Genomic DNA, 15,647 nt, shown 5'->3' with positions numbered 1-15,647 from the left:
CATTTTAGAGCGTCACAAATTTATAGCATCATACATTTATATTTGTATTTTTATGTTTATTAGTATCATACGCATTATTATTATTATTTTTACCACGTCAAATATCAAAACTCCTCTACTAAACGCTGTGATAATATTTTAGCGATGCGCCTTCAGGCTTTCCGTACTTCGGCTCCCAGTCACTTGACTCCTTTCAGGAAGCCCCGCCCACACCGTCTTGACACTTGCACTGCTGGTAAACCGATCGCTTTCTGTTAGCGCATGTGTTTTCAAACATCATCATGGAAGGATCGTCTATACCGCTGCGATGTTTCCGTGAATCGCACTCGTCTGAGCTTTTCAACGATGACGGGGTGCAAACGGTGACCTCGAGAGAACAAGTGAGCTTAACTCGTAGTATTAGTTAGCTAATTGGTATTAGCTTAGAGCTAACTGTCTATGAGTGACACAGTGCAGTCTTTTTGCTGTATGTTCTGCACGTGCAAGGAATTATACTTCTGCATCCACCTCACCCGGTATTTATTCCGATTCTTCCATTGCACTGCTGTGTGAGGAGTGCAGATTTATTTAAGTTTTATGTGAGCATTGACCAATAAGGAGCTATGTGAAGTACTGTACACCAATAAGAATCGTCTCATACTACACTGATTTATGTTATGTTGCACTGTAGTGTTGAAGGGTATGGTCTGCATTATTATATGGGTGATACTTTTCATCACTCAATAATTTGTTTTCAGTTTTCCTGCTATTTTGAATAATTGCTATTCTGGTATGCACTAGTACTAACATATAAGAATATATACTGTATATATTACAGTATATGTACACCATGGACAGGATGTGATGTCACCCACCCATATGCACACTCAGTATCTGCCACAGTGAATTTCTTTGTGCATGTCATTTGGCTTGTTGTTGCTCACATTTTCTGTTTGGTTATCTCACATCCACATTTTTTGTTTCTTGTTCTATCATTGAATCCAGAAAAAAGTTGAACGCAGTATTCAAGAGGTTTACAGTGTTTACCAGCAAATGCACACCTCACCACAGTAAGTAAAGTTCAGCATTAACACAAACCAGGACTGCTTGCATCTCCAAAGCCTTCTGTGTTGCTACATTCACCTTCAGTGTACTGTTTTTATAAGAAAATGTCTACAGAGTCAAAACCACCATTAATGTTATTATGTTGTAGTCAAACTGTGACAAACACCTGACTCCTAAGCACTACAAGTAATCATTCAAGGATTAAATTCATAGTAAATGCATAAGGTTTGCTTGCTGTGTTTTTTTACTGCTTCCAATAAACCTTTCTCCAGTTAAAAAGTTTGCAGATGCTGTGCTCTTTGTATATTATCACGGAAAATGTTTGTACATAAAAATATAGATAGACTACAATTAAGTTTATTAAACCCAACATGGTATGCAAATAAACAGAAAGCAATGAATGTTATAAAAACATTATAAAAAGCATTTGACAGTGTTTCTGAAAAGGTAAACGAGGGAAATGCATCGCAGTAGTTTAGAAGCAAGACTGAAAGAGCACCTACATTCATTCATTTCACTGTATCAACTCAGCAGATGGGATATTGATATCAAATAAAATAATAATAGTAGTCAATGTTTTAGGTAAGTGTAGGTGCTGACTTTGGTGCTGTGTCAATAAACGTGAACAAGAGCAGCAATGCTGTTGTTATAACTTGAGTAGTCTGTTTTGTTATTTTCATCAATTTGACAACAAAGGCATTTTACATAAAATGTAATTCAGGAGGAGAAGTAAATAAAGCAGCAGTGAATAAACAGATAGATAATGCTGTCACAAAGTATTTTAAAGAATAAAAAAACAAAGAAAAAGTGTCCTGCAATAAAAATATTCTAAAATGAAATGTATTTATTTCAATAAACACGTATTCCCACGTTTTCACAGTGTGTCATTTTAATATCAAAAGAGATAAATTAATTATGCATAGAAAAATACAACAAATTTGCCAATTTTAGCATTAATTCACAAGAATCCTGTTTGTTGGAGGCTCTGTTCTAGAGATGAACTGATAGTATTGTAACAAATCTAATGACTGCCCGGTAGAGAGAGCAGCAGAGTAGAATGAGAACAATGCTTGTGATCTGTTCTCTCAGCTGAGGTACCCTCAAATTAGACTTGCCCCAGCATCTCTGTGATGTCAGGCGTACTGACTCACTGACACTTTCTTTGATGTAAATAATTGCAGGATGGCAGCCCAGTGGTTGGACCTGCTTATATTATTTTAAATCTTGATGAAAAGGTGACATTGATCTTTTGTCATCTTTTGTCAGGCAGCTTTCTATTAAAGCTGTGTGAATCAACAAAACAGAATTTAAAAATAGACAAGTAATGGTTAGTTTGTTCTAGATGCATGACTCTCCACCCTCTCTATTTTCAGGCCTGCTCTGCTGAGGGAACAACACTATCATTATTTGAAGAAAGGTTTACGCCATCTTTCTGATGCATATGAGGTAAGCAGTGTCTTTGATAAATAAATGTAAAGTGGCAGTTCACCCTTAGGACGGTCCCTTTACTCATCTCAGTCCCTCCATTCATTCATACAGGTTGGGAACAACTTGAGGGAGTAATTCATGACAGAATTTTCGTTTTTTTGTAGAGTAAATGACATGTTGCTGGAGGGGAGAGGCAGTAACGAGTCCTCCCCCTCACGGTAGCCCCACCCTCACGCATAACTCAAGAGAGAAGTCGTTTCGAGGGGGGAGGTGTACATTTTTGATTCAAAATTATGAGGACACATAAAAGAAAGTGCACAAATAAATCATTTATAAAAACACTACAATATTCCATAAAAAAAACAATAATAGTACATTTTGATTTCATTGTGACTTTAAGGATCTAGGACTTTTAAGGCCATGTGATCCATGTGTTTGGGTGTCAAAGAAAGAACACCGTGTTCCAAAGCAGCTCTGTGTGTGAGAGTGGTTGTAATGGCTGCTGAATCTGCATGTTGTCTGGCTTCAGTGTTTGGATGCCAGCCGGCCTTGGCTCTGCTATTGGATCCTGCACAGCCTGGAGCTGCTAGAAGAACCCGTGCCGGCGGCAATTGCATCAGAGTGAGTACTCGCTACTACATATCTCCACACATCCTTATTAAAACCCTGTATACATGACACAGTGGCTTAGGTGCCCTTACCCAGTTACTATCCTGGTCTTAATGTGACCACCAGACATAAAATCACTCAAGCAATGACAACGATACATGACTTCTGAGGAACCCTTTAGTAGTATGTGTCATGTTTTATCTTTGGTGACCATGTGGCTTTCAGTGTTTAGTTTTATAATAAATGTATGTGATTTTCATGTACAATTGTCCTCTAGCGTGTGTCAGTTTCTGGCAAGGTGTCAGAGCCTGACAGGTGGCTTTAGTGGAGGTCCGGGTCAGCATGCTCACCTTGCACCCACCTACGCTGCTGTTAACGCTCTTTGCATCCTGGGCACAAAAGAGGCCTACAATGTCATCAACAGGTTTCACATTTGCCTCCTACTATAATATTGTCAGTTTACCTTTATACCTTGCATTTAACACATCGCCATGGAAACACAATGTTCGCCCCTCCCCCATTAGAGAGAAGCTCCTGGACTTCCTGTATTCTGTGAAACAGCCAGATGGCTCCTTTGTGATGCATGTGGGTGGAGAGGTGGACGTCAGGTGAGCTCTTCCATTGTGATTTCAACATACCCTGGAGCTTTCTGACAACTGCACTGCATCTCTATTCCCCACGGTCTGACGTAACTGCAGCGAAGCATTTTTTTTAAGTGGTGACCTTTTACTGTTCTCAACAGACAGGTCAGTTCTTAAAGGTCTTCATGTTTACTATAGGTCGACGCTAAGCAAAAAAAAGTCACTTTGATAAGCAATTGGATTTTACAGAGTCTAATTTCTTTTTACGTTTTTTTTTTTTGGCAAAGCACATTCTCCGTATCCGCTCTGTATCTGACTTCTGGTTGCATGTGTGTGTCTGACCTGACAGGAGTGCATACTGTGCAGCTTCCGTGGCTTCGCTCACAAATATTATCACACCCACTCTGTTTGATGGGACGCACCATTGGATTATCAGGTCAGACCTTACACATCCTGTTTTAAAACTCTGTTACTCTGTTGAATGTTACGGGGTTGAAGTGTTAAATGTTTAATAGTATTTTGGTATCAAATATCATTTTGTCATATCACATTATTTGCGGTCCGGTCAGTATGCGGTGCCTTTTGCCAAAATCAGAATTTAACAATCTAAAACTTTTTCCATAACTAACAGGGTTGAATTTAACAAGGCCTATTTAAATCTAACATTTTTTCACCATTTACTCACCCTTATGTTAAACCAAACCTGTATGACTTTCTTTCTTCTAGTGACCACAAACAAGATATTTTGATCTTTTAGTGTTTTTTCACCATCATTTTTTCAATAACAGAGTTGAACTTTGAGCTTGACAAGGCCTATTTAAGTGTAAAATTCTTTCACCATTTACTGACCCTCATGTCCGTCAAAACCTAGTATGACTTACTTTCTTCTAGAGAGCACAAACACAAAGATATTTTGAAGAATGCTGGTAACCAAACAACATTGTCCCCTATTGACTTCCATTGTATGCACACAAAACATATCTTCTTGTGTTCCATAGACCAGTTATAAACTTAGGTTTTGAACAACATGAGGGTGAATAAATGATGACAGAATTGTTTTGGGTGAACTATCCTTAAATCATTTTTTAATCATTAAAAAAGATGGGGAAATGGAAGCTGGCAGTATTTAGTAAATAAACATTATATTTTAAAATGTCTTTCCTATTACACACTAAATCTATCAAATAATGTTGGAAAAATAACGTTAGTATTATCAAGTAAGTAGTAAGTCATGGATGGCCAGCATTGTAACCCGAGAAGGATCCATAAATATTAATACAATGTGCTTTCCTTTGGTTCTTCAGTTGTCAGAACTGGGAGGGCGGTTTAGGTGGAGTCCCAGGACTTGAGGCACACGGTGGCTACACCTTCTGCGGCACCGCTGCCCTGGTCATACTGGGCAAAGAACACATGCTGGATCTTAAAGCCTTGTTAGTAAGTCCGTTGAGTTTGGTTCTGTTTTCTGTTAAACTTCACACAGCCTGAGTCTTCCTGTCCATTAATAGAATAAACTGTGCTTTATGAGATACGCTCATAAACATCAGTAATTACCTTAACCTATTAAAGCTTGTAAATTGTGTGGTTTTCTCTCTTGATTTTTCATTAGCGATGGGTAACCAGCAAACAAATGCGTTTTGAAGGTGGATTTCAGGGCCGGTGTAACAAACTGGTGGATGGATGTTACTCTTTCTGGCAAGCAGGGCTTTTACCATTACTCCACAGAGCTCTTTTCAAAGAAGGTGAGCAATCATACACTTGCATTTATGAAAACATAAAAAGACTCTGGTGTTTGTTGCCATTTCTGACCAAGAACCGGACAATCAGAAAAAGACAATGTAAAGTAACCTATCATAGTTCATTTTATTTTGATGTGCTGTTTATGGGGAGGGTTTTCTGATGTAAATGATAAATGAACCTATGTTGTTAACACATACAGTGCATATCATATATAACATATACAAATACAGTAGATAGTTCATCATTGTTGGTTGTATCAACCCAGTGTTTATACAACTTAAAACTTATATAGGTGCTTTGTATTTTGTTTCATGGTAAGCATTAATTTCAAGCAAACCTAAGTTACGAGGTTTTAATTGGATTTGCAGTTTTAGTGTATTTCCCAATGAAAACATTGCTGTGTGTTGAAGGAGACTCAACGCTGAGTGTGAGTAGCTGGATGTTTGAGAGAAAAGCCCTGCAAGAATACATCCTCCTCTGCTGCCAGAATCCTGGTGGAGGCCTTCTGGATAAACCCAGCAAGTGGGTACAGCTCCTTGACTACACACACATACACGCTCATCTAATACAACTCGCATAATATCACCAGTAACGCGTTTAATAAAACCTGAGGGAGGATGTACCAATGTGTTTCATTAAATATAGACAAAATTTTTACTAATTTGGAAAGCGATGTTTTTCATAGATGTCTTCTTTTAAAAAAGGCTTTTAAGGGCGTACTCACACTGTCCCAATCAAACTGCTCAGGCACGTTTGACACCTAAAGCCTGGTTCGATTGACTGGTGACAGCACTTACAACCGCGCTTGGGCAGTTTGGTTTGGAAAGGAGGCAATGTGAGTGCAAACCCAGCCGGAGCACTGAACTGAAAGCAAATTTCGTAAATTATGCGACTGTTTAAATTCCTCCTTGAAGTTCAGCTGTCAAGTAAAAATATAATGCACACAACACTATTATGTGCAGGCGTGTGTCACCGCGGCCAAAACTACTCCAAATGTTAGGTTTGTCAAACATCATGCAACGCTATGTGTAACGATCGGCTTTATGATAATGTACGCGGGGGGTAATTTAAAAGCACAATGAGCCGTTTACTCTCACATCGCTCTTGTATGACTATGATATCACAAGCTTAGAAAACATCCATTATTGTGGAATGCTAACATAGTTATCGTAACTTATCTTTATAGTTGGTGTGAATGGGCCTTACCACACAAGCTTGCTTTACCTTGCCAGTTACTTGAATTAAAGGAGTAGTTCACTTTGAAATAAGCCCCCACTACTTTCCATAGTAATTTTTATTCCTACTATGGAAAGTCAATGGAGGCTTATTTTAAAGTGAACTACTCCTGTAAAGAAAGTTTCCCTCAAAGTGAATATTCTGTCCTTATGTCATTTCAAATCTGTATGGCTTCCTTCTTGTGGTAAAGACAAAAGGAGACATTCTGAACAGTGGTTGCCCTTTTATATGTATATGCAATGAATGGGAACTGGAGCTTTCAAGCTTCAAAGAGACTTTAATAACAGTTCATTTTCGATTCCTCTCAGGTCTAGAGATTTCTACCACACGTGCTACTGTCTGAGTGGGCTCTCAATAGCACAGCATTTTGGAAACCAAGATCTCCATAATGAATTGATCCTCGGTCGAGACGAGAACAGACTGGTAGGAAATACAGAATGTACTTTGTACACCAACATTAAGATTATTGTATTAATGTGACTTGAACATTCTCATATTTTTCATTAAGGCACCAACTCATCCAGTTTACAACATCGGCCCGGAGAAGGTCGCCCAAGCGAAAGAACATTTCCACCAGCTTCCGGTCCCAGTTTTCACAGGAGCTATGAATGATACGGACCAGTCATAGACTTTCTTTTCTATTAAAGATATGTGAGGAATTGAGCTAGCTTGATCTGAAGCAGAGGCGTCATCTGTAAATGCTGTAGAGAGGATTATGTTGGTTTGTACTACAAAGAAAACACACCCGGGGTCTTTATCTCCTAGTTTCAGCATGGGATTTTGATTCTGGAGAAACAGTGGAGACTGACCTGCCAAGGTGTTACCAATGCGCCAGTCAATGAAAATTTATTTGCACATACAGTACCAACTTGCTTTTGGTAAATGTTTTCTGGAGTGTGTGTGGCAGTAGGGTTCTGGATAGAAATAAAGAATTTGTATTATGATTTATACTCTTATAGTCCTGATTTCTGAATTGATATTTTGCTGACTTTTGATGCTATTGAATGGGGAACGGGTGCAACTATCTAAAGTTGCTCACCACATCAGTACTTATACTATTTTGTCATTTTGGCTGCAGTGAAATTAATTTGTTTTATGACCTTCTTGGGGTAATTTAGTTTTACAATTTTCACATCATTAATGTTTGTTTATGGTATTGTGGCAGAATGGTGCTGTAGGTGCAAAAGAATCATACGGCATATGTAAAGGATAAAATAGTTTTATTTATATTCTCATTGTAAAGGTAGGCCTCACCTTGCAAGACAACTGTTGGCAGTATGTACAACATACCTGTAATTTCCATGGAATGGAATCAGACAAAGAAAGACCTACTCAGTTTTACTAATGTCCTAAGTGGAAAATAGGGTAAAAGACATACACATACTCAAAATGCAACTTCTGTGGTGTGCTGCAGTCAAATTTCTGATCAACATTTAGAACATTTATCTTAAAAGTCACAACATGAATCTACTTTCAATATTTCATGGGGAAACCAGTTTTGGAACGTTCATATTCCCAATATGGAGTGAATACATAAATTTAATCAACGGGAGGCTCGAATGACAGATGCAAAATAAATGCTTTATCACTTTTCAGCCACCATTTTAAAAATCATTTTTTTCAACCTGTAAACTTTTACTACATCAGCATCAGGCTTAAACAACAAATACAACACAAGCTCAACAGCCTTCCTATAAAGCATATTTTTTTTTGTAAAAATGTATTACTCATCCCATAGTTCTAACATGGGTACATTGATAAGACGCTTTAAAGTAACTGAACATTCCTTTATGGAAAACTTACAAATATTTAGAAAGGCAAACCACTCAGAATTTACCCTTAGCTAAATTGTCCTAAGCAGGCTTTAAGATATTCAACAGAAAAAAATTATATTTTAGCAGTGCTATGAGCTGTACGCCTCGTTCACCCCTTTAAATTCCACCTGGAGGGATTGTAGTTGAGGGTACAAAAAAGCATCAAGTCCTTAAATTGCAAAGCTGCCTCATTTTGGGTTTAAAATCATCGTTTCTTGTTGTGCGTGCCAAGACGCAAGATGGACGAACTCGGAAAGGGAGGGAGAGAAAAACAAGCCATGATTTCAATTGTGAGTCTTCTTCCCGTAAACGGGTGTTCCTCGCTCTTGTGACCCTGTAAGGTTTTCTGCAGATGTGGATTCGAGGGTTCTCTGGTTGACATTTACCGAAGGAGATTGATCAAGAAGGTTTGGGTAGATACAGGTACATACAAACTAAACTAAACTAAACAGGCCGTTGCTGTGACTCTCCCTCCCCTCAAAGGAGAACTTTGTGGAGCAGGCTTAAGATCTGCTGTTTAGCTATCCTCCCCACGGTGTTTCTTCCGGGTGCGCTGTTCTTCCGGCTCGGACTCCGAGCTCGAGTCGGAACCGCCGTCGAAAGCCGATACAGCGCTGCCTTTGGGGTTGGTGTACAGGCTGCTGTCTGAAGACGAATAGTTGGCCTGAAGCTGCGTTGTCCCCTTGACTTTCTCCAGTGCCCGTACTAGAAATGTTCAAACATACATCATGCAAATCAGCATTTGCTGATGACAACAGGACTCAAAAACGAGGAATTATGCACTCGCTCCCTGGGGACTTGGAAACACCCACCTTGTTGCTCCAGCAGAGCGTTCTGCCTCTTCAGGTCGTCGATGTCCTGCTGGTGTGTGTGGTTTTTTCGTCGCATGTACTGTATGTACTCTGTGGCTTTATCTAGGATCTGAGCTCGGGATGCCTGTTTGATAGATTGCTGTCAGCAACAAATGAAAAACTAGATTTTGACGCAAGGAATGCTTTTTGACACTTAAGACATATGATTCCCAAACATGATTTTCCCCAACCAAAAATTGCTTTAACAACAAACACACAAAATTCTCCACATCCACACATTTGAATCAAGTATAAAAGTCAACTATGAGGCATAATTTGCCTGTATAATGAAGTCAACAATATGCCTTGAAGATCAACTGAAATACACTATCAGAAAAACTGCACTTCTTCAAACAAAGCTCATCTGAAGCCATTCTGGCACCAGGGACACAAGAAATCATATAGTTTATTTCATAGAACTGCGATCCAGCCCTCTATTTTAGACCTGCCAGAAAAGGAAGGGGGAAACCCCATTTCCTTAGTGTCTTCCTGGCTCCATGCCTGTATTTAAACCACATCTACCAGTTCAGACCACTTTCCATTCATACCCAAACATCATTAAAATTCAATTCTATCACACAATACATTTTTAAATAATCACATTTGAAACAACTTGACTTCTGTGACATTTCTATAACAATCACAAATCACAATACATTTCATTAACAGAATCCTTCATCGCATCCTCATAGTTTTACCATCGACTTTAACCAACCTTTTCCCCTTGCAAGGCGGGAACTGAATCGCGAAGGCTGTGAAAGCTGTCTTTGATGTGGTCCCTACGCTTGCGCTCCAGCGCATTGTGGTGTGCCCGTTTGTCTGCCTGCAATGAGAGAATCACAAGGGCTTCAGCCTCTTTGTTTCTGATTGGATGATAGTAACTAATAATAACAATTAAAATCATTTTCAATTTAGTTATACAGTGCCTTGCAAAAGTATTCATCCCCCTTCATTTTATTCACATTTTGTTACGTTGCTGCCTTATCTTAAACTACTTTACATTAATCTACTCCATGCACAATAATTTCAAAACAAAAACAGATGTGACTTAGAACTTTAGCAAATTTATTAAAAATAAAAAAATGAAAATAAGTACTTTCATTAGTATTCATACCCTTAACTCAGTAGTTGGTTAAAGCACCTTTACAGACTCAAATCTTTTTGGGTATGATGCGACAAGCTTTACACATCTGCATTTGGCAATTTTCTGCCATTCTTCTCAGATCCTCTCAAACGCTGTCAGGTTGGATGGAGATCATCAGTAGACAGACATTTTCAGGTTTATACAGAGATGTTCAGTTCAGTTTAAGTTTTCATGTTTCTTCTCTAAGCAAAGGCTTGAGTCTGGCCCAGATTGGTGGAGTGTTGCAGTGATGTTTGACCTTCTGTAAGTTTCTCCCATCGCCGTATATGATCATGGAGCTCAACCAGAGTGATCATCAGCTTCTTGGTCACCGCTCTAACCAAGACCCTTCTCCATCGATGGCTCAGTTTGGACAGGAGGTCAGCTCAAGTAAGAGATCTGGTGGTTCAAACCTCTTTCATTAAGGATTAATGGAGGCTACATGCTTCTGTGAACCTTCAATACAGCAGATTTTTTTCAGAAGTCTTCCCCAGATCTGTGTCCTGTCTCAGAGCTCTACTGGCAGTTCTTTTGACCTCATGTCTTGGTTTTACTTTGATATGAATTTTCAGCTGTTGGACCTTTTATTGAAAGGTATGTGCCACTCCAAATCATACTTATTCAATTGAATTTGGCACAGGTTAACTCCACTCGAAGTGTATAAACATCAACAAGCAAAACTAATGCTTCTGAGCTAAACTTCAAGTGTCCCAGAAAAGGGTATGAATACTTATGCAATGTACTTATATCAGTTTTCACAAATCTGTTTTTGTTTGTCATTATCGTGCATGGAGTGTAGATTAATGTATTTTTATTTATTTAAGGTAGTTTAAGATAAGGCAGCAACATAACAAAATGTGAATAAAATGAAGGGGGATGAATACTTTTGCAAGGCACTGTATATGTAGTTTAAAAAATCTAAAAACCTAACTGAAGCAAATGCTGATTTAAGATGATGTAAAGACCAAGACGAACCAATGAATAAGAGAACCAACTGGTCAAATTGTATAGGGATGAATAATGCTCATGTTTGTCATACTCATAACATTCCTTAGCTAATCCACTGGATTTTTTTTGTTATTCATTCATTCAGGACATTTTCTAATAATAATTCAAATGCTTATCATAACCGGGATGCTTGCAGTTTTCCTTAAAAAGCATCTACATCAGGCCGCGTTTAGTACCCTTGGACCACTGCGCTGAAAAAAACAATAACATGGCCACTGGAGTTCAAGGTCACAGGGCTTGGCTGAGGCTGTTATTACATAAAGGCACAGCTGTAAAACCTGTTTCAAATCCAGTGACTCATTAACAAGTGCCTATTTTGCATTCTGTGGAAAAAGAGACAAAACGAAAGCAGTTATCCGAACACCGAACTGCCACTGGGCAACACAAAGACATTCCAGTGTCTCTGCGCCACCTGGAACAGTCTGAGGTGTGGCCACAGTGTTACTGGCAGATTCAGACGGACGGTTTCATGTGTAAAAGGTTACGCTGTACACGGTCAGTGTCAGGATTGTATTACACGGACGTGAGGTGTAAGCGCTACCGATTGCTCAACATATCAAGGGCGATGCATGTGGCTTGGCCACAATGCAACAGCAATTCTGTCACAAGGAGCATACGCATGTGACAGGCCCATGTCTCTAGGAACCTTGGCGAATATACACAGTATAGTATAATGCAATGTGAGTCGCTTTGGATAAAAGCGTCTGCCAAATGCATAAATGTAAATAAAATTTAAGAAGCTGACGATTATAAAAAATAAAGAAGGATCTAAACAAACTTGTTGAGGAAAACTGACAGTATAGACCACGCAGCCCTGTTGTCTTATGATCTCAACATCCTGATGTAAAAACGATTTCCTCCCTGAACAAAACGAAAGGGGAGATAAAAGAACTTTGGGGACATTGCAGACCTTGTGTCTCCAGTCTACAATAAGAACTCAAAGCTAGTAAAAAAATAAACAACAAAAAAGAAGCTACTTCAGGGCTCAACAATAGGACAGTGCTGCATATTTGTTGGTTGTGTTTTTAAGCTCAACATAAACGTTCACAGTTTTTTGTTACGTCTAGAGCGTTGTGAATAAAAAAACTTTTTTTAAACAATAAATGATACAGCATTTTTTAGCTGTTATTGAAAGTTACTTGGTAAAGAAAGCAACATTTAGTAATTTATTTCTGACACACAATAATATTTAGTTTCTATGAAGGCAAGTACAATTTTGAAATACTTGACAAACTGCGACAAAACTTCACCTTTAATTTTCTGACCAATAAACACTTAACATCAAAACATGCTAGTAGAAGGAGTAACTGTATTTTTGTCGATTTTCTATCCGATCAGATTTTGCTACCTTCACGGTATTGTGTGAGTTTAAGGTTAGGGTTGAAGGAGGGGTTACTGTTATGTTTTGTAAATATACAAGGCCCTTTTCTTGTTAAATGGAGAGTAGCATAATACATATGGAGCAGACATGTAAGGACTAAAAACAGGACTTTAGACATAAAAATGGCAACAAATGACATCAAATCAAGACTATGACTAGACATAAAAGGACGATTGTGGTCCCATCCCGCATAATCCCAACAACAATATCAATTGCATGGAGCTGTACTACATGCATTGCATGGTTTGCTATTACGAATTTACGACTGGACATTCTTGTTCTATAAACTGTTAAAAAATGTTCAATTCACTTCTGTCTGGTTTCTGAGAGATTCAACGTTAACTTGCCCACATAGTTTAAATTAAGCATACATTTTAACAACATGCACATTTTTCAATAAGGTATTTCTATGTTTTTAGGGTGTCATGCCTAACAGCAGCATTATGCACTTGATCAGGCTTGTTTGTGGTGACGTCATAATAGGGCTGTCACGATTATTAAATAATCGTCTCATCGCGATTGTTTGACCTCATCGCGATGGTTTCAGATCATCGCAATTATCGCACATCTCTATAGAAGACACTAGGGGGAGCTGTAGTGTATCTGCATATTGCATATTTTAGTGTATATATGGTTACTAAAGCATGGTAATACTTGTCAAATGTACCACCACAACACAATCACTTAAAAAAAAAACATATACAAATTACCTGCAGAACAATTTAATATTATTTAAGCAAATCTCAGTGTGAAAACCAGTCTACCAAAATTTCATTACCACACAATTAAAATTTTACTGTAGTCTTGCAAGTGAGAAAAAAATTTGAAATCAAATTTTAATGGTGGCTTCAATTCACACCTGATCAATTTACTTCATTTACAAGTGTTTGGTGGTTGTATTATTGACAGTAAAAGCCTAAACCTTAAATATATGATGACCCAATTTTTTCCGATGTATTTCCAAGAAAAAAACATAGCTTGTATTCAGAACAATATGGTCGTTTCAATCGCTGAATCAAAAATGAATGAGAATTAAATGTCAAAGCTCAAAAACAGACAATTAATCGTCATAATCGCCAAAGCCCTAAAACAGACAATTAATCGCCACAATCACAATGATTTATTAGACAATTAATCGTCAATCAAATTTCATAATCGTTACAGCCCTACGTCATAATGACAAGCGCAAACGTATTAGGCATATCAACGTATTTATAGATGCACGAGCAAAATAAGTTGACAAAAAGGTATCTTCTCTAAACATTTACTACTCTTATATATAATTTATAATAAAATAATTATATAGAATTAAAAAAAATTGCACAATAAATGTGACATTTTTCACGTATTTGTAATTACACCGGAAGCTTGTTAAAAAGGTTTGGCAGGTTTTACGGGGAATAAATAAATAAATAATGAATAGTGGAAGGGATATCATAGTTGCACATGATGTTCATTTCGTACATATTCTAATAGATAAAACAAGAGTTAAAGCTATATTTGATTTGTAATGCCATCGTTCACACAGCTAGCGACGCGACACACTAGAACGCTCCTATAATAAAAGAGCTTCTTCGACGCTTCCAACGGGAGCGTTCTAGTGTATCGCGTCGCTCGCTACACACAGCCAACAACACTCACGTCACTCCCTCTATGTAGCAAGTGACCTGCTGTCGAGCACTGAGCTCCCTAAACCGTCCAAAAACAAGCAGCAGACTCAACAAGCAGTCGCTCACGTTGACTGAATCCAGTACATCTCCCCCATTTACTCTTCATTCTCTCTTGTTTTGTCGTCCACCGATGCAAATTTATTACGGCCGTTCAGTACCTACCCGGAAATAAATTGTAGCTAATCTCAAAAAGAGAAGATATTTTCGGCATTAAAGGCTAAACTGGATTAAATGCTCCGTTTATTACGCACCCCAGAGTGAAATCTCGATGATTCTTCCTGTAAAAACAAAACAGAAAAGTACAATTGTAGCTACAGCTGAAAGAGTGATGTAAGAGTTAACTGGCTATTGATGGTTTCAGTAAATAAAAATGGCAAATAATGTACAAGTATGGAGTCGAACTCCGTGTGTACTTGCTCATCTGGATATTATTATATAGCTGGCTGGAAAATATTGATTTCAATCGCTATGTTGGCTAACTAGCTAGCAGGCTAGCCTCGTATTGAGGCTCAAGTATCGAAAATACAAGAGGGTTCGTTCTCTGTTTCCAAGATTATAGAACAAACATGCAGAGTGAAGGCAAAAATAAATATACTCACATCGCTATCGACCTCGATATCATCGTTGTCGCTCATTCTTCGGCGAAGATAGATGGATCTACACGAATTGTTGTTTTGAAGACAACATAAAATAGGGCCCAAATGAAAGGAACAAACAGGAGATTCTCTGCCTAAACGAAACGAGATCAACGGACTCCTTACACGTGACTCGCCTACACACGGACATTTACCATGGCGTGTCACACCTATGACGACAGCGCAAGGCATTGTGGGACTTGAAGTTTGTTTGCGGCCGTTGTAACGACAACTTTATTATGTAAGACTACAACAACCCTTCAGCATCTCAGGGTGGCGTTTCTACTTCGCGTTAGGCAAAAACCCTTTTTGGTTGGGATTAGGTATGGTAGTTGTAGTTTATTTTTTGTTATCGTTCAGAAGCGCTGCCATCAAGACACGTGGGAAGTGCTCAATGCCATACAGTGCTGTTTATGATCACCACAGGCATATAATACGTTCCGATAAACAAGACACATAAATACATAAATAAATGAAAAAATACATTTAGTTCAATTATGTGATTGTCAAGCATCTGACATAAAATATGT

At 38.3% G+C, this 15,647-nt stretch overlaps 2 protein-coding genes across 6 annotated transcripts; one reads left to right on the top strand and one right to left on the bottom strand.

Annotated features, from left to right (window-relative positions):
• The first annotated feature begins 197 nt into the window (after positions 1-197).
• fntb (farnesyltransferase, CAAX box, beta) lies at positions 198-8,724 on the top strand. 2 transcript variants are annotated; one of them, XM_057352380.1, is made up of 12 exons: positions 198-380; positions 985-1,049; positions 2,418-2,490; positions 3,002-3,093; positions 3,359-3,505; positions 3,606-3,689; positions 4,012-4,098; positions 4,967-5,096; positions 5,269-5,401; positions 5,810-5,921; positions 6,944-7,058; positions 7,144-8,724. In XM_057352380.1, the coding sequence occupies exons 1-12, from the start codon at positions 282-284 to the stop codon at positions 7,261-7,263; spliced, it is 1,257 nt and encodes a 418-aa protein (XP_057208363.1). In that variant the 5' UTR covers positions 198-281; the 3' UTR covers positions 7,264-8,724. The 2 variants fall into 2 exon arrangements, with proteins under 2 accessions (XP_057208363.1, XP_057208364.1); XM_057352381.1 differs by having other exon boundaries at positions 264-515.
• On the bottom strand, positions 7,839-15,261 carry max (myc associated factor X). 4 transcript variants are annotated; one of them, XM_057352384.1, is made up of 5 exons: positions 15,082-15,260; positions 14,734-14,760; positions 10,016-10,123; positions 9,262-9,385; positions 7,839-9,154 (listed from the first exon to the last, which is right to left on the bottom strand). In XM_057352384.1, exons 1-5 carry the CDS (start codon positions 15,115-15,117, stop codon positions 8,967-8,969), a joined length of 483 nt encoding a protein of 160 aa, XP_057208367.1. In that variant the 5' UTR covers positions 15,118-15,260; the 3' UTR covers positions 7,839-8,966. The 4 variants fall into 4 exon arrangements, with proteins under 4 accessions (XP_057208367.1, XP_057208366.1, XP_057208369.1 ...); XM_057352383.1 differs by having other exon boundaries at positions 9,262-9,400; positions 15,082-15,257; XM_057352386.1 differs by lacking the exon at positions 14,734-14,760 and having other exon boundaries at positions 15,082-15,261.
• Between the last annotated feature and the right edge of the window lie 386 nt (positions 15,262-15,647).

Source organism: Triplophysa rosa, linkage group LG15 (assembly GCF_024868665.1).
Source record: "Triplophysa rosa linkage group LG15, Trosa_1v2, whole genome shotgun sequence".
Lineage (NCBI taxonomy): Eukaryota > Metazoa > Chordata > Actinopteri > Cypriniformes > Nemacheilidae > Triplophysa > Triplophysa rosa.
Note: the sequence above shows the minus strand (reverse complement) of the source record. Positions and strands in the feature narration are given on the sequence as shown.

What these genes read in the sequence shown, in the direction of transcription:
- max (XM_057352383.1), bottom strand. Translation starts at nt 15,117, where the DNA reads ATGAGCGACAACGATGATATCGAGGTCGATAGCGAT. An exon ending in ATATCGAGGTCGATAGCGAT is followed by an intron (nt 14,761 to 15,081) that starts GTGAGTATATTT and finishes TTGTTTTTACAG; the next exon opens with GAAGAATCATCGAGATTTCA. An exon ending in CGCTCTGCTGGAGCAACAAG is followed by an intron (nt 9,155 to 9,261) that starts GTGGGTGTTTCC and finishes GAACATTTCTAG; the next exon opens with TACGGGCACTGGAGAAAGTC.
- fntb (XM_057352380.1), top strand. Translation starts at nt 282, where the DNA reads ATGGAAGGATCGTCTATACCGCTGCGATGTTTCCGTGAATCGCACTCG. An exon ending in CTTCTGGATAAACCCAGCAA is followed by an intron (nt 5,922 to 6,943) that starts GTGGGTACAGCT and finishes GATTCCTCTCAG; the next exon opens with GTCTAGAGATTTCTACCACA. An exon ending in GTCGAGACGAGAACAGACTG is followed by an intron (nt 7,059 to 7,143) that starts GTAGGAAATACA and finishes TTTTTCATTAAG; the next exon opens with GCACCAACTCATCCAGTTTA.